Source organism: Argentina silus, assembly GCF_951799395.1.
Source record: "Argentina silus genome assembly, chromosome: 2".
In the NCBI taxonomy this organism is placed as follows: domain Eukaryota; kingdom Metazoa; phylum Chordata; class Actinopteri; order Argentiniformes; family Argentinidae; genus Argentina; species Argentina silus.
Window position 1 is genome coordinate 15121917 of NC_139656.1, and position 21892 is coordinate 15143808.

At 43.0% G+C, this 21892-nt stretch overlaps 1 protein-coding gene across 1 annotated transcript; it reads left to right on the forward strand.

Annotated features, from left to right (window-relative positions):
• Nucleotides 1-421: 421 nt before the first annotated feature.
• Nucleotides 422-20134, forward strand: alx4a (ALX homeobox 4a; the record flags this gene model as incomplete). Its single annotated transcript, XM_083691502.1, is given in 4 exon segments — nt 422-767; nt 18646-18665; nt 18667-18774; nt 19817-20134. Coding segments are annotated over 4 exon segments (792 nt in total).
• Between the last annotated feature and the right edge of the window lie 1758 nt (nt 20135-21892).

Sequence of the window (21892 nt, forward strand, 5' to 3'; positions counted from 1 at the left end):
TTCAACAAAACATTTTTTCTTCTGAGCAAAGGTCTGACCTCACCCATTCACTTCATCAACATAATCACTGAGGAGAGGTCTTGACTTAAAGTCCGCATAGCTCTGGGTAGTGTATATCGGGGAGATCTGGGTTGCATCTTCTGAAGAAAGACGCATTTCTGTTACTCCTCTAAATCTTGAGGGGAGTTTTTTAGCTTTTGGTCAGCGAGTGGTTCCTGGAAAACATCTGAATCGTTTTATAACCAAACCCAGCTGCCGCGCCTGTGTGTATGTGAGTGTGTGCGTGACAGTGTGTATGTGTGTGTTCATCTGTATGTTGAAGAGGGAGAGAGAGTGAGGGGTATCTGTTTGCTTCCCTTTCCAAAAAGGAAAGAAAGAAAAAAGTTTGGACGTCTTTTCCTCCCCGTAACTTTTTTTAGGAATGAACGCCGAGACGTGCGTCTCATACTGCGATATGACATCCATGGATTCATATTATAGCCCCTCTGCACCGCAAGGTAGGGATCACCCGACGAACCCTTTTAGGACATTCCAAGCGAGTGACACCAAATACAGCTCCACTTTCCTGCCCAACAAAGGTCAGGCTTACGGAGAAAAGTCTCGGAGCCCATTTCAACAGGAGTGCCAGCCATTGGATGCCACCACTGGGGAAGGCACCTTTAACAAATACCACCTCTTCATGCAGAGGTCTTCTTGCAAAACACCCCCCGAAGGAGGCAAACTGCACCAAGAAAGCGGACACAACGGAGCGCTCATCCCTTGCTATGGTGAGTAACTAAGCCACTGTATCAAATGCATATTTCCTGTGCTGGAGACACCACAGAAAATGAACATAGAAATTATGCCTTACTGCTTTTCTGCCATGTAGGCTTATCTGTTCGTCTGGACTTTTGTCTTGTCTTCTCAAACTAACTTAGCATGTCTCAATATGCATCGTAACATATGTTTTCTGGAAGTTGTCCTTCTTATAAGGAGAACCGATGATAAAAGAAAACATTAAATGCATGTAAGCTATTTTAAATGCTGATATCATTCCGGGTGTTGGAATAGGCTAAGTAATCACACAGAAACATTTGCCACTGTATGGGTACTTACAAACTGAATCTGTGCTGGACTTCACAACTTACTACCAATATTACGGACACAACTATCCCCATAACACAATTACGAGGAAGCATAACCTCTATGACTATCACATTTTCCCTTTGACGATTGAATTAGATTAGGCTATATTTAATGCGATAATCTGCATTACAATCCTTAATATTGGAACTGAATCGGACAATTGAATTAACACGTTTTCAGATAGCATGAATAATTACAGAGATCCAAATTGACTTAAATGTTAATGTGACTGATGTTATTATGACTGATGATTCCTATTGCACACGCATAGCCTATGCGCTAAAATACTAGTAGCCCTAATAGTTTGAGAAAAGCGAGTATAAATTTAAAAAAATGCATTGATAACACACACACACACACACACACACACACACACACACACACACACGCACACGCACGCACGCACGCACGCGCACGCACGCATACACACACACACACACACACACACACACACACACACACACACACATATAGTTAGTATCGGCCCTACTGATGACTTTAGAGTTTTGGAAAGTAAGAACTGGATACAGAATAGGCCAATAGTTAATTGAGAGAAGGTTAAGTAAGCAACATACATTTATTTTCATTTACAATGAAATACGACCTTGGTGTGCAACTTGATACCCACAGTTGCATGCGTAAAATGGTTCTGCGTAAAATGGATATACATGGATAAACTCCCATTATGAACAAATAGGCCGAACTCTTGATTCACCATTACAATAATCTTCATGTTGAAGACATTCTGTAGAGGTTTACGAAAGGGCACATCCTGAGCGCAGGAAAAACCGCCCATGCTATAAATTTAATACAAATACCGCAAAATTCAACGCTTTCCCTCACCGTGTGCGAGCAACTTGTGGGTGAGATGAAAACCCATGAACATACAGCGCGGTTCCTCAGAGGATGAACGGGAGGGAAGCATCAAATACGTAGTATAGTGGTAAAAGAGAGCACATTTCAGCTTTATGCAAATACTCCCTGAAGAGTGGCAACAAGTGCTAAGATCCAAATGTGCCAACGTTGCCTACGGTTGAGAAAACTTAATAAGGATAAGCAAGTATATGTTCACTTTGCAATCAAACCTATAAAGAAAGGGGTTCAGTTGGACAAGGCTATAGTGTGGTGGGTTAAGATTCCTCCAATAAAATATATTTTATAAACAAATATGACATATTTTACATAATGTGGTCTCATGTTTCAATTAGTGTATCCAACTTTGTTTTTAGGCCTAATGTTTAGGCAACATTCTTATCATTATATGGCACATTTTTGGGTTGGGCCTATATAGGGGCTGCCTTGCGATAAAGATAACTACTGTATCGCCTTTCAATAACACGTTATTCGGTACCTCAGTTTGGTGATTACAGAAGAAGCAGCGGTAATTACAGTTTCTGTGAACTATCCGAGGTTTTCGTGCATGCGCTAAAGATAATGGAAATAATTGGTCTTCAACAGAAATAACTGCTTGATTCAGAAAAGGATGCTAATATCAATCATCATTTGAACTTAAAAGTCATGCATCTTCTATAAATAACCGACATGTTATGCTGTCATGTTACTAAAACATCAATTCCAGTTCCAGTTCCAATCCCCCATTTGCCAGCCATGTGCAACACAGACATTTTGAAAATAAAGTTTCATCCCGTTACATCTGACATCTAAATATCACATCACAGCATTTTCTGAGCAAGATTTGCCTGGCACTTAGAAACACAAATTACCAATTTGCATGATAACATGGTTCACTATTTTTAAAGAACGAGAAAGCCTAAGTCACGCGGACAACGGATCGCAAGAGAAAATGACAATATGGCTTCACCAGACCAAACTGTTGATTAATATTTTCATTGATTATTATTTAAAAAAAAATTAAGTAGGCCAATTGTATTCTAATCTAATGAATAAGATTATGGAGTTCACTTTCATGAAGATGAAAAAAGCAGACACAACTGAAGAGGATATGTCAGGGATGAGATGTCAATAGCGAAAGCACTGAATCAATTTTGTCAGGGAGAAGGAAAATGATTTGGTCTTATGGACCCACACGCCATATTCCAGAGTGGCCCTTACAATGGTTATATAGATGATAATTATGTTGACGTTGATAATAATCATGTTTATGATCATTATTATAATAATTATAAACATAATTATTAAACACCGCTACAATTGAATCGAAATTAAAAACTATAAATCAAGTGTGGACAGCCGAGTTAAGGGGAGTGGTGCTCTGAAAATATTTAATTATGTTCCAGAATAGGATTCCTATAAACCTTAATGAACGCATATAAAGCAATCAATCCTTTCCGAGCGAGATAATTAGTTGAAACGGGTGACGTAACGTAGCTTAGCCGTCAATATAAGATTTAATGATGGTGTGTTGTGCAGATGTTATCGAATCTCTTCGGTTTAATCAAAGACTTTTTCAAAAAAGCGCACAAGCACCGTTACCAGACACATGAGTTGTAACGAATTGGAGATTGATCACTGCTGTGAATATAGGGGAAAAGATAAGGCCCCAATAAATAATAATAATAATAATAATAATAATAATATACAACAACAACCATAACAATTCACCCTGCACATGCACATTGTATGCACATTTTAATTTCGCATACATATATACATATATAGAGTAGCTTGCATAATACATTTGTATTATTTTGACGTGGAAAATGTTATTGAAAACTGAGTTAAAATGAAACAAAACCTTATAGAACACTCTGGCTAGGCCGACCCGCCGGATAGACTGTTCTGCAACATAACATTTACGCACGAACAACAAAGGTTTACGCACGGGCGTTTAACCTTGAATAATACTTAAATATATTTGAATAGATGCGTTATTCTGACATATGATAATGCTAATTCATGCTACATTTTCAGTAGTTCTCGAATTATTCTACAGACTTGCGCTACAGAAGCACAATACTGCGCGTAAAATAGGCCCAGGTCTGAATATAGGCCTATAACCTTTAAATAGGGGAGGCATTTCTAGTGTGCTTGCCATTAATAAAAAAGTAAACTAATAGGCACGGGCTAAAACTCGAACAACTAGGGTAGGGAGTGCGTTAGGACAGCATAGGTCAGGTTTAAATTAGTAACATATTGCTCCAACCTAAACACGGTCTCGCACTTTCCTATCAGCGAGGTAGAAAATGGAATGTCTTTTTTTCAGCGTAAGAATGTCTACGTTCATCCTAAGTGATACTAATCGCTCCTATACGAAACGACATATGTGCAGCAGCATTTCAAAGGACCCAAATCGGGATTTTAGTCTATTCTTCAATAATTAGCCTATCAACGCATGGAGGCCTTGTTGGTTTCGAGCACAGTTCAGGACTAAGTCATGCGTGGTACAAAATTCAATGGTGACTTTTGAGTTATAACATAAATCTGGCTTTAGCAGGTATGCTGGAATTCCTGGAGTCACACAGTCTCTTTACAATATTTTCTCGCTAGACGCCGCGGGGGCCTTTGAAGATAATACCAGCGCTGTGTTCGGGAGATTTCAAGGGAGTTTGTTTCTCCTTGTGTTTGGCGGAACTTGCCAGTGACCCGTGCATAACGTCGCACACCCAGTCGATGTACAGAAACACATTTTCCGCTGTTAATCCTAATCAAACCTCCAGAAATAACTCGTAATATTGCTGCTTACTGTCGCTAATTAAAGTAATAGGCGTGAGAGCGACACGAAAATTAAAATTACAGAAGATACTGGATATATAATGTCATACAAAAAATTAAACATTTGACCCCGACCGTAAAAAGACCACTTTGTTAAACAATGACCTTTCAAAACAAAGATCCCATTAAAACGTGCTGTTCCCCTCTCAGTGGTCCATATGGAGGACCATGGCTGAGTTGACAGAGTATGTTTTTACTGTGCTAGTCAGCCTTGCAGCAGGCCACAGGTATGACTGAAATCCTCTGATAGAGAGAAGGCAGGAAAGCCTCTACACTACAGGAGACCTCCATCATTAATGTGCTTCAGATGTACATCAGCACTTCCCCCACTTATTTTCATACATTCAAAGGCCAGCCCCTCATAACCACAGAGTGAGTGTCCAGAGGTGAGGGCTTTTGGTTTGTGTAACTTTGTGAAACAAATGCCACATACAAATACACAATGTGTCACCAATGCAATATTTGGTTATGGAGTGGGTTGCAGATGATTGAGGGAATCAGTGAGCAATTTTGTGGAGGTTAACATGCTGGGCACAAATTATAAATGTTGTTCCATGTGTTAAGTGTTTACATAAAACTCTCCATGCAGTGCTGTGCTTGTACATATTTAGATACTGTAGGAGGGATAAAGAAATGCTTGTCTATGCAACCAACTCAGAAATAAGGGAAAGTGAACCAAATCAAGTCAACCAAATCATAATTGACAGAATTTCCTACAGGTTTGTCTGGCCCATCATTGTACAGCTTTGATAAATACTGTTGCTCCAAAACAGCACACAGAACCAATGGGTATGGTTTTTCATCCATACATTACACTATACTGCTAGTGTTACAGTAACTATGTAACAAAGTGACAATACGACACAACAGTGATATTATGATGTGGTCCTCTCCTCTGGTCCATAGCACTGACCAACAGTCCTTGAGGGACAACTGTTGCAAGGTCTATGCATTATCAGTAGAGAAGAGCCTATTTTTCTGACAATGCCACTCCTAGCTGGGGTCTACACACAGTGGTGAAATCTACAGACTCCAAGCCCAAGTCCAGACAGCTCTCCACCATTTATTTAACACAGAGTTGAGGGATTTTGTTGTTTAACAAAATGGAGATCAATTCTTATACAGTGGAATGCAATAATTGTTCTAATGTTGATAAGAAAACAGAGGGCCTTATCTGATCAAATCAGTCGTTACATAAACTAAGCACATTGTCACTTCTCTAGAACAAGATAAATACTGTAGTAGTCAGAGGACTCGCTGGTGAAATCCACATGATACACCCTCCAAAGCAGGAACATCAATCTCTGTGTATTTTTCAAGAAACAACAGGAGTTTTCCTGTCATGGTCTTTGACGGATGTCCCCAAGGACAGGAGAAAAAGACCTTTAACTCTGGTTTCCTGCCCCTTCTTTTTACAAGAGGTGATCAGTGTGTGCCAAGACCAAAGAAAATTCATTTGAAACCCAATGGAATCCAAATAGAAAATGTCCTGCACATTTTTGCAGCATTTGCTCTTCCATTCAATTATTTTATATTTTCCAAACATTCCTGTGTATGTGTGTGTGGGTGTGTGTGTGTGTGTGTGTGTGCAGGTACAGCATTTTCAACAGTATTTATTCACCATTTTCAATGAGAACATAGTTGTCTCGATCGTTTGTTGTGACATTCTTAGCATTTGGTACGTTGTTGCGGTTACAATAGGTTGGAATCACACACAGTGAGCAAGACAATGTTAAAGGTGTGAATAAACCGCCCTGTGAGATCCTTCCAATCTAGACTGAAATTATCAAGTCATCAAAATGCCCATCTGCCCTTTCTCTCTCTACCATCTTTAGCCTAGCACAACCGTTTCAGCCTTCTTTTACAGCCATCTCTGCTGATTGCTATGAGCAGCGAGTAATAGGAACCAGGCATGGAGGTGCTCTGATGCCTGCACAACCAGGGCGCACTTCAGCAGGTTGCTGACATGACTAAAGGTGACAGGGACCTAGGATCATTTTACCAGTTAGCTCACATTTTGGCAGAGCAATTTCCATTAGGCTCAATCTGCCAGACCAGAGGGGGACAGGGCAACAGCAAGCCTCAGACGCCAGGCCCTTGCTCACCATCGGTCTTTGTGTTGTGTAATCTAACCTTTCATAGGTAAAACCCTCAGGAGGATGCTTATACTGAGCAGAACTGTGCAGCACAGAGACTATCTAAGAGGTTCAGTCTATCACCTATTGTAACTGGATAGCCTTACAAGATGGTGCACAATTTGTAGGAATGTTATGGGGTTTGTTTGGAATAACTTCTATTTCGGTTCAAAGTGATAAAATCGGACAAATCCTTCATATATTTCTCAGTACATTTGATTGGAAAATCATGAGTTTCGCCACTCTCACATATAGTACCTGCCAATGCTTGATCGGTATTGTATGTCAAAATGCAGATGACAGGCAATTTCAAACTCTGACAAGCTTTGACTTGCATTTACTGTACTTCTGTTGTGTATGCTATTCTTAGACAGCTTCTACTTTTGTGTCTTCAGCTGGGATCCACATTATGCTAAGAGGACAGTGACCAACTCATGCCTTGTATAATGGCATTCCACTGCTCTTGTAAAATCTTTGTTTATTCATTATGGTTTTTAACACTACCTGGTAGATTTAGACCTCACTAGGAAGGAGGAGGAGGGAATTGAGCATCAACTGATAGACAAACTATATTTCACAACAAGGGGATTTCCCTCTGAGGGGGTCTGTCTCTGTAGTTTTTTGGGGGATTTGATAGTATTGTTTGGCTTTTTTCTTTCTTTTGGATGTAGTTATGATGGGTTATATACAGTATGTGCATGTTTTTGTCATTACCTTTATTTGATACTTTTTTATTTCATATATCAACAAGAATAAAAAAAATGAAAGATAATACAAGAGGCTGTATTCCTAAAGGCACACAGAGAAGTGAATACTGTATATAGTGTATGTACTGAATCTCTATGACGGAAAAACAGAAAGGTGAAATAGAAAGATTGTGAATAGTAGAGAGTTGGCAGTAATTGAGGAGGACTTCAGTATACCCCTGTCTCAGGATGGTGGAGATCCTGCCATGCTCTAAGGCCTGTGAGAAATGCTCACTCACAGTGAACACTGGAGAGACTGGAGAGTGAGGTGATTTATCACTGTCTTAGGCTTTATGGACAGGCTCCCATAGCAGTTGTTTTTTCGCGCAGCATGTGCACTTTACAGCAGCCTGCTGAGATGAATCATCCCCCAACAAAGTCAATGTATTCAGACTTCAAAGTAGACATTTACCTACAGTATCAGATGGTCCCAAACTACTGTAGTTATCAACTAGTGAGAAGTAGTTCTGGAACGTTTTCTTCAGAGTGCTGAGGTTTTTTTTTCCACAGTGTTGCAGTAACATTATGACAGGGATATGAGATAGGGACAGTGTGTGTGCCAGCTAGCTAAGGCCAACCTTGACCTGTTTTGATGACTGCAATGGACACCGTACTGGACTCCTACTGCTGGGCTATTCGTAGTGGTGTCATTGTGTTCTCTCCACCAGAGGCAAGGTCGTTTAAGAGGAACTGTATGGTGAGAGCTGAGACTGAGGCTCCATCTGTGATTAGCTCTAGTTTTGCAAATGGCAGTGTTGGCAGAAGCCTACTAACAAGACTTTCCCAATGCTAATGCTTTGTGGTGTCACACTTACAAGCAGCAATGCAAGGGAATCTATCTCTCATATCACTTCTATTTGTCATTTAGGCACGACACAGCTTTCATCTCAACACACCAATTGTCCAATCCATCTATTCCCTGTGTTAGTGTGTCTGCCTGCCTGCCATAGCTTTACAGCCAGTTTAACTGACAGGAAGAGACATTCACAGTGCTGGCTGGACTTCAGAGCACAAAGCTTCCTATTACGATTGAATCCATATTTAAAAAAAATAAATACAAAATAAACCAAATTAGAGTTAAAAATAAATGCTTAGCAGAGAAAATAGCCTACACAAATTTCCTCTGCTCCCTGTGTCCAGTCAAAACAGGGATCTATCAAGCCTAGACTATACACACATTTAATCTATTTTATTTGTAATATTTAGGGATATTTTTTGTCTGGTTTTTTGAATTTTTCGCCGTTAATCGCTCTTGGCCGCTGCGGGGTGTCTAATTTATTGTGTTTATTTTAAATGCTGTGAGCTGACCCTAGCCATCCCATTCAATAAAGACGCTGGGGAGGCGCCCTGTCGCTTTACAGCCAGTGAAATTACACTTTGATGTTCCCCCCTCGTTTTCAACAGCAACTTAACGGCTGTCCCCAGTCAAGGTCTGACCCTAACTTTAAGGGTCCTGCACTGATATCAAAGAAGGAAGGAACCATTGTCCTTTATCCCTCGTTGCATCGCTGATATGAAGGGTACACCTATCTCGTACTACTGTGACAATCTATACTTTTAATTTGATATCTTATACTGTATGCCTGAAATGACAGACAGCATGAAATACAAAAATACATTTGTTAGGGGGAAATGTAGACGCTATAAAAAGGGTTTACAAGAACCTTTCTTGCTCTGCAGGCAAGTGTGAATACTCTTAGGTTAAACTGCCAATTAGTCCTTCAGTTTAACCTCACCCCTTTTCTCACCCACTGATGAACTCCCTTTTCAGTCATCATTGTTTTCAGGTAGTACAGATCCAGACCGTTTTTAGCCGAGTTTTCAGCATCCTTGACCAAATTCAGCCCTGAACTAACCTGAAATATGACACAGCCACAGCTATGTATCACACATCATTTATAGTAACACACATACAAACAAATACATACAAGTAGCAAACACGATAAATACTATGGTCAACAAATCATAGCCAGAAGAGTAGTATGTCATTGTTCACATTGTTTTTGGAGTTGTCGTGAAAAGAGCAACAAAGCAGTGAACAGCAATTGAAGTTGCCCCAGTAGACTTCTATATAACCATTGAATAAGATTTTTAATCCTAGTAGTACAGTCACTGATAGTATTCAGTATGTCATTTCTCTAATAGGGCTGCGCCAGACTAAGAACAATGGGCACATCTCTCTCTCTTTCTCTCTCTCTCTCTCTCTCTCTCTCTCTCTCTCTCTCTCTCTCTCTCTCTCTCTCTATCTCTCTCTGCATGCAGTAATTTGAACTGATGTGGAATCTTGAATCCAGAGTTTGAATATTTTTTTTAATGGTTGCGTTTCAAAATACTGTTGTAGAGAACATTTAGTTAAATGGCATTATCATGTTTGAGATACAATTATGTAATTATCCAACATGCTGAGTGAGGTGAAAGTGTCTGAGTATCACTTATCTTCAGGACAATACTCCAGGAAGAAGAACTACAGTGCCTTTGGAAAGTATTCAGACCCCTTCACTTTTTCCACATTTTGTTGTGTTATAGACTCAATTTTAAATGGATTAAATTAAAAGAGTTTGCCATCAATCCACACATAATACCCCAGAATGACAAAGCGAAAATAGGTTTTTAGAAATTTCAGTAAATTTATTAAAATTGAAATTCAGAAATACCTCATGTACATAAGCATTCAGACCCTTTGCTATGACACTCTTAAAATTAGCTAAAATGCAAAAATGTCACCAACAAATCACTCAATAAGTTGAATTGAGTCCATCTTAATGCAAGGATAATAGTTAATGTAATTTTGGAATTAATATCTTTGTTTTTATAGGGTCTCTGATTTGCATAGGAATCAATTACACATTGTGTGGATCAGGTTGTCAATACAAACTGAGCAAATGGAGAGGAACAAAACTGCTCAAGAATGTGCCCCTAAGGCCTGCGGAGACTTACAAAAGTTGAATGGTGGAGAGGAAAAAGCATCTCAGTCACTCTACAAAATTAGTCTATAACCAAGTGGCCAAAAAGAATCCCTTAATGGTAAATAATCTATCTCATATCCATAATTGTGTTTGCAACAATGAATTCAAGTGAAAATTAAAAAATTACATGAACTATTATCCTTGCATTAAGATGGACTCAATTCAACTTATTGAGTGATTTGTTGATGACATTTTTGCATTTTAGCTAATTTTAAGAGTATCATAGCAAATGGTCTGAATACTTATGTACATGAGGTATTTCTGTATTTCAATTTGAATAAATTTACTGAAATTTCAAGTTTTCGCTTTGTCATTCTGGGGTATTGTGTGTGAATTGATGGCAAATTCTTTTAATTTAATCCATTTTAAATTGAGTCTGTAACACAACAAAATGTGGAAAAAGTGAAGGGGTCTGAATACTTTCCGAAGGCACTGTATCTGTCTCCTTCATCAGTAAAGCTACTGTAATATTATTCTTACAGTAGGCTGGACATTTTATTAGTGAGGACTGATAAGCACTCTAAAATCCTCTGCATGCCCAATACTCTCAGCATGGCTCTCTAATAGCTGTGTTCACAGACCTCTTTCCTCTACATGGCTAGGGTCCTGACAGACAGACAGACATTCAGACAGATTTGTATAAAGGCTTTCTCATGTTCCTCCTCCATATGGTCCAGCCCACGGGGGGCCTTGTTCACCTTGGGCAGAGGACAGAATCTTGCGGCCGCGGCCCCCATCGCATGGATAACATGCGGGAGATTGTCACAATACCCTGCTCCTGCCAAAACCCATCAATGACACAAGGTATAAACAAGAGGCTTTGATCAGCAGGGAGCCCTTGATTTCCAACAGCCTGACAGGCCTGCCTTGTGGGGACCGTGGGTGCAGGGCATGTGAGGGGATAACTACAAAATATTTACGTTTGGGTGAATGTGCTTGCTCCTTTCAAGCCTAACAGGATGTGTCAGTCGTGGGCAGCAGGCAATGTGGGAGCCATTATCCCCCTGGCTAGGGCCCCGGTTCAGCCCCAGCCCCAACTCCAGCCCAGCCCCAGCCCCAGTCCGAGTCCAACCCTGCCTATCAGAGTGTCCAGGATGCCTGTCAGGCCTGGGTGTCCAGGGTGTCTGTCAGGCCTGCGTATGCAGGGTGCCCAGGGAAGCCAAACTGACACACAGAGAGTAGACATACAGAGAATCAGGATAGCTCTATTTCCTCATATCAACCTCTTAGGAAAAATCTCTAACCTATGACTATCATTGACAATACACAGGCATTAGACAAGTGAAAGATAATGTTACAGTATGTAAACCTGGTATACGTGAACAACTCAAATACAGTGCTGTGGTTTGATATGGGGCTTTCCCTGAGTGTGGACCCTGCAGTAAACAACTTCTACAGCAAAGGGTTGTATTTCCTATGGTGTCATTGACTGGTATTGACTGGCTTATAGTTGGCATGGTTACCAGAGTCCTTGAAGGATGTGTGTGTAGGGCGGGGTGTGTGTGTGTGTGTGTGTGTGTGTGTGTGTGTGTGTGTGTGTGTGTGTGTGTGTGTGTGTGTGTGTGTGTGTGTGTGTGTGTGTGTGTGTGTGTGTATGTGTGTGTGTGTGTGTGTGTGTGTGTGTGTGTGTGTGACCAGATGAGTTTTCAGGTCCCCTCACCTTGCAGCACATTACCCAACATGGCTGTGAGTGGAGCGTTTGAGGGCGTGTTGTCCTGAGAAGCTCACAGCAGCTATGCCCACCAGAAGCTCACATGCCCACATACACCCCTTGGCTCTAACTTGACAAAGCTTTACCCCAGCTACAGATGAGAAATGAGCACATCTCAACCCTCCCTGGGTTCCCTAAAATAACCCCTATATCTTAGTTAACTAAACTGAACAGAGGTGTAGTGCCCGGAGTGGCCACTAGTCTGAGCCAGAGGGGACATGCTTCAACAGAGGTGTTGAGGGCAGATATGGGGGTTTGGCTTAGTCTCCAAACCATGTTATAAACCCCTTATACACCCTGAACCCAAGAGGGATTAGCAGTTCCTTTGAGTGTATATGACTATATGGAGCCATTATACGACCCCAAACGTATAATATAGTCCCTATAACAGAAGCTGTAATGGAGAGGGATGATTGAGGCACAGGGTTAGGGGAATGAGACACGGCCAGTGAGGACACAGAGGATTGGCATAGAAGAATAACGAATAGCACGCTGGCTCTATGGGAATTTATGATCAGTGAGCTGACTGAGGTTTCATGGCTAGGCTGCTGTACGTGTTTGTGTGTGTGTGTGTCTGTGTGTGTGTGTGTGTGTGTGTATGTGTGTGTGTGTGTGTGTGTGTGTGTGTGTGTGTGTGTGTGTAGCCATCCCCCGCTACAAATTACTGTTCAGCAAATTGCCACGGACAGCCTTGTTGCTGGGTTAGTTTGGTCTTGTTACTAAGTGAGCTCCGGTTGCAAACGCACCACAGGCCATGCCCATGCGTAGTGTTAAAGACCTGACGACCTGAGTCCAACCAACCCCAGCCATAATGAGAGAGAGAGAGAGAGAGAGAGAGAGAGAGATAGAGAGAGAGGGTGAGGGTGAGGGTGAGGTAGAAAGAGGGAGAGAGAAAGAGGTGAAAACCTGTAATTTTCTATCAGTCTGCAATTACAGCCTTGGTGTGTGTGTTTCCCATGAGTTTGTGTGTGATTTATGAGCTGAGACTGGCAGCAGTAATAAGGGAGTGTTCTGGGGAGTCAGACAGCCCCGCAGATTATACACTGCCACACAACACACACAGACACACGCACACAAGCACGCACGCACGCACACACGCACGCACGCACGCACGCACGCACGCACGCACGCACGCACACACACGCACACACACACCTCAGAGTCCAGGCTGGACAAACTAAGTTGATCAGCTTTGAAGCCAAGGCACATCATGGTGCCAGAGCTACTTTGTCTTAATGATACTGTAAACACTGTTCTAATGATTTCTTCTCAAATGTGATACTCATATCAATCCAAAAACATAGTAATGATAGCCACAGCCGTAAAAGTGCATACTATTACAGTACAACATGTGTTGGTTCTAATACCATCCTTCACCCTCTTCACATTCCCTCTCCAGGTAAAGACAACACAGGTCTGACAGACTCTGACTTGCCCCCCAACTCTGATCCAGCTGGCATGGACGGAAGCTACCTGAGTGTAAAGGACCAGGGCGGGAAGGGCCCCTCGGATAGACCGGGCACCGACCTGGGCAGCCCCATGGACAAGGGCGAGAGTGAGAGCAACAAGGGCAAGAAGAGGCGTAACCGTACAACCTTCACTAGCTACCAGCTGGAAGAACTGGAGAAGGTGTTTCAGAAGACACACTATCCCGACGTCTACGCCCGTGAACAGCTGGCCCTGAGGACTGACCTGACTGAGGCCCGAGTGCAGGTAAGAGCTTAAGCTTTAGCTTGGTGGGCTAAAGTGGTCTTCAGTTAGACAGAAGAGCTGGGATATTGGAGACGTGATTGGTTGAAATAGGCACAATGACCAATCATACGAAGAGGTGTTAGAATCAGAGGGCTGTCATGTGGATATGTCTATGAGAGTTCCTACACAGAGACCATCCAGACACAAAGACAGCCTGTGGATAGGAACACATGAATCCCTCAACATCTGCAGCTTTGGAGAGATAACGCCACCATGCAACCGGGGTGAGATTTATCTGGTAATGTGGGAGTAGGGGAGTAGAGGAATAAGGCGGGGTAGGGGCCAACGTAGGGCAGGAGGGCCCTGGAGGGCTACGGCTGAGGCTGGGCCTCATATGTTCACTGTCAAGGGAACAGACTTTCATCAGTATATGAGGAGACATGCTTGGCTCTGCTGTTCTGCTGCCCTGCTGCTCTGTTCTGGTCTGGTCTGTAGCTTACACCTGAACCCCTGGACTCCTGAACCTGTGAACTCAGCTCTGCTAGGAGTAACCCACCAACCAAGAACCTTCCTGCGACCTTCCTGGCTGATTTGCATATAATCCGTCCATGGCCACCACTGCATTCCAGCATTGGTGGATATAGACGATGTGACCCCCCTTGCTACAAGCACACACACAGATACACAGACACACAGACACACACACACACACACACACACACACACACACACACACGACTGTGTGTAGACAAAGTCGACCAAAAGCCCCTGGATTCACTCTGTTTTTCTTTCATTAACATCCTGTTCAAGGAAGAATGTGTCCCTCCCGTGGTCTCCAGGGTAGGTGTGAAAACCTTCCCCTGAGCCTCCAGCAGGTTGTGAGGTTAGCAGCAGTCAACATCTACTCACCCATAAGAAATATTCCATGATATACAACACAGAGACCAATACCTGTAAACACAAACATCATGGTCGAGTGAGTAAGTGCATGTTCAACTCTCTACTCTATGAAAGATATTGAGAGATGAGATCAGACAGGAATGGGTCTTTACAAGACATGTGCTGGGCTGGCCTGGTGCAGTGGCCAGAAACCCTTCTTCTTATAGTGAAAGACAGGAAGTCCCTGAAGCCAGAGGGTTATAAATCACCCTGGAGCTCTGAAGGTACGCTATTCCTCTCTCACTATCAGAGGTCTGCCTCAGCTGGGCCCTTTACAGCCTAACTTCTCCCAGCGCCCTCTTAAAGCAGTCAAGTTAAAAGATAAAAGACATGAGATGCCTCGTCAGTCAAAGACTAGGACTCGCCGCTCCATATCCAGGTCACTCACAAAAAAAGGCCCTCACAGCTCATGAATTCAGCATCTAAGTGAACCAAACTGCCCGACCGAAACCACAATAGCTCTCAATACTGTTGTTTTCAGTGTAGTTTTGCTAATGTCAATCGATTTCCAAAGAAATACTTGTCTGTGAGATAAAGCATTTACATGCTATCTCAAGACAAACTCAAAATGACTTAAGCATCAGCATTATCCATTTATGCTAACAGAAAACGTTCTTACAAACCCAGTAGGTAAAGCTTAATCTGAGCATGCAAGTACAATAGATTTTAGATAGTAACTGAAAATCCTCTCTGTCGTCCACTTAACATGACAGAACAAGGAGAGCTTGTAAACTGGCCTGACTATAAACGTTAGCCTGAGAGATGTTTGCTTTTTTTGTCTACTGGTTTCAAAGGGAGGAAGTCGGTTCAGCTTAAAGTCATATGCACTCCAGATACATCCATGGATCACAGGTCAAGGGTTTCAAAAACATCACGTAGATCAGACTACCTCTCTGTCAGTCCCCAGTTCTGGGCCTGGATGACATTTTCTGACATAGGGAGTCCACCAAGGCAAACTCAGAGGCCAATGTAAATGTATCCACCAAATTGCAGATCACATCTTAGGCAGGACAGGACAGGACAGGGCAGCCATCATCATAATCATTTAAACATTATTTAGAAGCATTGCTCGAGTATTAGAGCGTTTACTCTGTCGGATAAGACAATGGCAGTTGCAATTGTAAAGGTACAAGGATTATCAATGTGATTATCAACAATCTACAGGTCCATTTGGCCGTACCCACCTTAGCCTGGCTATGCTATTGAATTTGACTTGAGTGACAGCAGAGACAGATTATCAATCCTCAAAGCTGGTCTGACTTCAAAGTGCTTCTTTACCCAAGCAGTTTAGCCTTGCTCTGCTCTATCTCTCTGCCTCTGAAACATAAATAAAGCCTTATAGTAAGTCTCTAAGCTACTTTAGCTGTCAATGTCTGTACCAATTACTGTCACAACCGAGCATGCACAATACAAAGATTTTTTTTGCCCGCCTCTCTATACAGAAGTCCAACAAATATGGAACTCAAACAAACAGAATTGGTTGGTTAATAGATGCTCACGTAGTCAATATAATTTAGCTATGGATTGAAGTTGACTCTCCTAACAAGACACAATCTGTTCTCGTGATAACTATTCTCCCTGTGGTTGAAGAAGGGATTCACTGGCAGATGAAGAGAGAGAGAGAGGGGGGGGTCAACATCGGAAAGCCAGGGGTTTAGGCGTCAGGAAATTAAACATAAAATGAAAACAAGCTCATTCTCCCACCTCACTTTTCAATTTCCCCAATTCCCTGCTCAGATTTATAGAGGGAGAGTGTGAGCAAAAGACATAATAATTGAGAGAGGAAAGATAATGTGAGGGACAGAATGAAAAAAAGGTGAAAATATTTAGTAATTCATATAGTGACACTGCTATACAATAGTATATTGAATAGCATAAAAATGCTCTAACATCATACACATCACCCATGTACTCAGACTACGTACATAGCAATATAATCAGTCCATAAAGCTTTCTAAACATATGATGTGAAGTTGAGGGACAGTGATCTGTGCCTTGACATTAAGTGCAATCACAGTCAGGCCTATATCATATTACCCTCTAAGATAGACCCAATGACGTTGTGTGGGGGAGGGTGGGCGCCAGGCCTAAGCCCAACTGAGACTCACTCTATTTAGATCACTTTCACCCGCTTTGATGGAAATTTAAACACAATAATGCTTTCAATAAACAATACTTTTAGGCTTAGATGTCAGGGGTAATTACTGCACACTTTTGTCACGAGAAAATTACCCTAGTCCTGTCAGAAAAACAAAGGAGAGGGGAGTGGGGGTGAAGGGTCTGCAAACGTTTTGTTTTGAGAACTGAGGTGAAAACCTCCTCCTCTCCACATTGTCTGTATTAGAGGCCATCCTTCCAGCCTCTCTCTTCTTTCCTCTGATTGCCCAAGGAATTAGATGTATGGCTTTATTACTTCATTTATTTTTTAATTATCTCTCCTAATATGTGTGTGTGTGTGTGTGTGTGTGTGTGTGTGTGTGTGTGTGTGTGTGTGTGTGTGTGTGTGTGTGTGTGTGTGTGTGTGTGTGTGTGTGTGTGTGTGTGTGTGCTTGGTTAACGTAGGGAAAATTGCACATAAGTGGCTGTGTAAACCGCAAAACTGATTGACCAAAGACTCATCCTCAGAACCAAGTTCAAGCTCCATGACGAATCAAGATTGCAAAAACAAAGGAGGCTCCTCCTTTGAATAGGCCTCCACTTCACTGAATCAATAAATAGATAGATTAATCTCGGAGGCAGAGAGGATCACATGGAATGGAATTTCTGGCTGCTCCTCAGACTATAAGCCTAAAGAGCAACTTTATCTGCAGTGCCTTTTGACTTTTGATCCACTACATTTCAGCACTTATTGATGTGTTGCAGATATCATAGTCTTTTGGCTGTGATCATCAGGATCATTTTTCCATAAAATAAAACTAGTACTATTTGTATCTCTCAGAAAAGCATTCTCCTGAGATCTAGAGGAAAGTTATTATTCAAAGCTCAGGCTTACAGGGTTCTGGGCTGTACCTCCTCCACTTCTCCCCCACCTCCCTCCATCCCTACCTCCCGCTGCTGATGGTTCTGATAGGAGAGGAGCTCAGAGGAGGCCTTCACAGGGCCTGTCAACTCCCCCATACGTCAAACTCTAGCCAGGTCTCTGAAAAAAAAACAAGCCGCCCGCTCACACACACACACACACACACACACACACACACACACACACACACACACACACACACACACACACATTCACACACACACAGGCCCTGCCAGAGCAGTCTGCAGGGGTCTGGGGAGAGTCAGTTCCCCACAGTTCAGCCACCCTTTCTCCCCCACACTGAGCCTCAAGGCCTGGGGGAGACATGGCAGGCGCTCCCCTTGCAGTAGACCATAGTTATCGGATGATCAGGACAAATATTGTCTTGTCATCAGATCAAATCTCATTGGTGGGTTCATAAGATGATTTTAGAGAGACCACATTTGGTGAAAATCTAAAGATGACGTAGAGTACATCTGTGGGAATTCCAACACTTTTGCAGAACAAATTACCTTATTTGGTATTGTACAAATACTATAAATTACTACTGAATAATTTGTCAAAGTGACTACATCTCCCATGGATCCTGGTGACTCAGTCCTGACCTTTCACCCTGCAGGTGTGGTTCCAGAATCGCCGAGCCAAATGGAGGAAGAGGGAGCGCTTTGGTCAGATGCAGCAGGTCCGGACGCACTTCTCCACGGCGTATGAACTGCCTCTACTCACCCGACCTGAGAACTATGCACAGGTAGGTCTGAGATAGGCAGAGAAGGGACCTACACACTGTAAGGATGCTGTGGAGAGACAGAGGACTTGAGGATTATATATATATATATGTATATATATATAATCCCCCCCCCCCCTTCTCCACACACATACACACATACACACTCCACTGGAGGCTCTATCAGTTCCCCAGAGAGTGAGGTCAGCTTGGCTCTACTGACAGGCCTGACACACCCTCACAGTGACCCACACAACCCCCTAACATTTATTATTAATATGCAGGTCAAAAGGCAGGAAGAGAGAGGGAGAGAGAGAAAGAGAGAGAGAGAGAAAGAGAGAGAGCGAAAGAGAGAGATAGTGTGTGTGTGTGTGTGTGTGTGTGTGTGTGTGTGTGTGTGTGTGTGTGCGTGTGCGTGTGTGTGTGAGAGTAACATATGAAAGTACGATGCTTATGGAATGCAGCTCTGTTCACATCTGGCCTCTTCATGAGAGCCGGCAGCACCACAACCCAACCCTCATCTCCTTCACCCCCACACCCACCCTCACATCCCTATCAACTCCCTGAGCACGGCCTCTCTGTGGAGGAGGGTGACAGGAGCATGGAAGTGGAGGCAGCCAGTCAGTGTTGTGAGACTGGAGAGCAATGATGCATTTTTAATGCTCCTACAGTACCGGCACCAAAGCAACACTACATTAAGTTCACTATGAGCAGTTTCAACATTAAAACTTGGATGTCAATCTACTGTAATATCCTAAATGGTTTTTCATTCATTGTGGGCCTCCACGGTCCACTTGGAACTAATCAATTCTTGAACCACAGTGAAGTCGATTTGGCAGATCACTTAGGGTGGAATCCTAACTTGAGATCCATGCACATAACTCAGAAATCGAATGCATTGATGTCAATGGGAAATTTGCGCAATGATTTGACTTAGGCGCACTGATATTGAGTTAGGATTCCACCCTATGAGAACAGTGTAGACCTACTATTTTCAGTAAGAGATTAATTCTCTGTAAAGTGTAAAGTGTAAAGTGACCTTATTTCCCCTCTCTGTGTGTTATAGATCCAGAACCCTTCATGGATCGGTGGTGGCAGCGGTGCCTCTCCTGTGCCAGGATGTGTGGTGCCCTGTGACACAGTGACCTCCTGTATGACCCCTCACCCCCACGCTTCCAGTGGGGTCTCTGACTTCCTGGGCGTGCCCAGCCCCGGGGGGCACATGGGACAGACACACATGGGCAGCCTGTTTGGAGGCCATGGCATGGGCACGGGCGTCAACGGGTACGACCTCAACATGGACCCCGATCGCAAGTCCTCCAGCATTGCCGCCTTGCGCATGAAGGCCAAGGAGCACAGCGCCGCCATCTCCTGGGCAACATGATGCCCCCAATGGGAGCAGGGCAGGGGGCCTCTGGGAGCCCCGCCACGTCTGAACCAACCCCACAACAAACGGAAAGAGGAAGAAATCTGTGTAACTATAACAGCAGTAGTGATGATCTAAAATAATGATGAGAAAAGCCATAATAAAAGCCATTGCAAATTGCTGGTCAGCATGTCGCTGAAGAGGAGAGAAAGAGCGAGTTATGAGAAGGAGAAGAGAATTTACATGGCCTAAGAAATCTGGACAGGGGACTCTGATGGGAGACCAGCGGGGCCTCAGAGAACAGAGCAACTACAGTCAGTTAAGTATGTGGTGAGAAGCAGGAAGCTCACAGTAAAACAACTATCAGACCTATCCTCCAAAAGACAAACGGACTGGTGGCTTGTTGGAAACAACTTGTGGTGGTTAGAGTAATGAACAAAACAAAACAAAAAAAGCTGAATAGATTTGAACCAATCCCTGCACTTATTCACGAAATACAGGTATAGCTGTTTGTACAGAGTTTGAGACCCGCTAACACACCTGCTATTGAGTGTCAATATAGCTTTTTTCTGTTCAGGTGTTGTTGTTTTTTTCTTGTTTTCTAGTATTTAAGATTTAAGTGTGCATTTTCTTTTCATTCATTCATTTTGATCGTGGTCTTGTCATAGAGTCCCTGACCCCTCACTGACTTAGAAACTGACTTAGAAAGCCTTGTTCCCTTTCCACAACTGACCTGATAGTCACTACATTATATATTGTATCTACATTTGGGTTTTCTGCCTTGGCTGTTTAATCATGACTATGACTAGGAAACAGTCAAGGACAATGCTGATCTGATCTCTGTCTGACAAACTCAAAGAATACAGGAAAAATCTGTTTCTCAAAGAGGTCAAGGAATTTCTAAGAATTGCAAAGGGACCTAACCCCTTCTGGCTTGCATGGTCAGCACTAAACAAACTTAACGTTAATAGTTCCACCTTCCAACATTTGAATATCAGAGAAAAGAGCTATGGTTTGTTTTAGTGTGGGTAGCAGACTGAGAGCTCTACCTGCCCCGCTGACTTGGCCCACTGATGGACCGTCTCTGGGCCGAAGGGAGGGGAAAGGGGTACAGAGGAGGAAGTGGCGTGTGGGCGTGTGAGAGAGGGGGCGCAGCAGGCCTGCTGGGTCCGGGGAAAGCAGGGGCCTGGGAGCACCAGCCTCCAGACAGGCTCAGTTCTGTTTTGCGGGAGGAGATTCAAAGTGGACATGCCATTTCCTCCCCCTGGCATTCCCTCACCTCACATTTCCACTTGGAGGTATACAGGAAAAGTGCCCTCCAGTATGGCCGCCAGAAATAACACAGGCCGCCAGCGGCAGCCTTGGACGGAGGAGAGCAATGGAGATTACACTGACTATATTATTGAGGGAGGATTATTATAATACACTGACTATGCCTGTCAATGTTCTCCACTATTTCACCCAAATATGTCCTCACTTCCCATTCTGTCTCACTTTGGCTTTTAGGTCTAACCAGTTGACTTGTTGCGCACAGCCACCAAGTACTGTTGTTAGAAGTGTTAGTTTCTCTCCACACAGAATAAGCCGCCAGTCAGTTTTATACAGGTAAAACCCTGGTCTCTCTCTCCTTGGAGAGGACTTTTAAAGTGAGTCTCCCGGTGAACAGTTTGTTGAGGCAGAGGAGTGTGGCCACGCTTCGGCGGCTGCAGGTTGATGGACTTGGGAAAAATGTTCCTTCATCTCTCACCCTGTTTATTTTCTTTTTAGAGGAAGCCA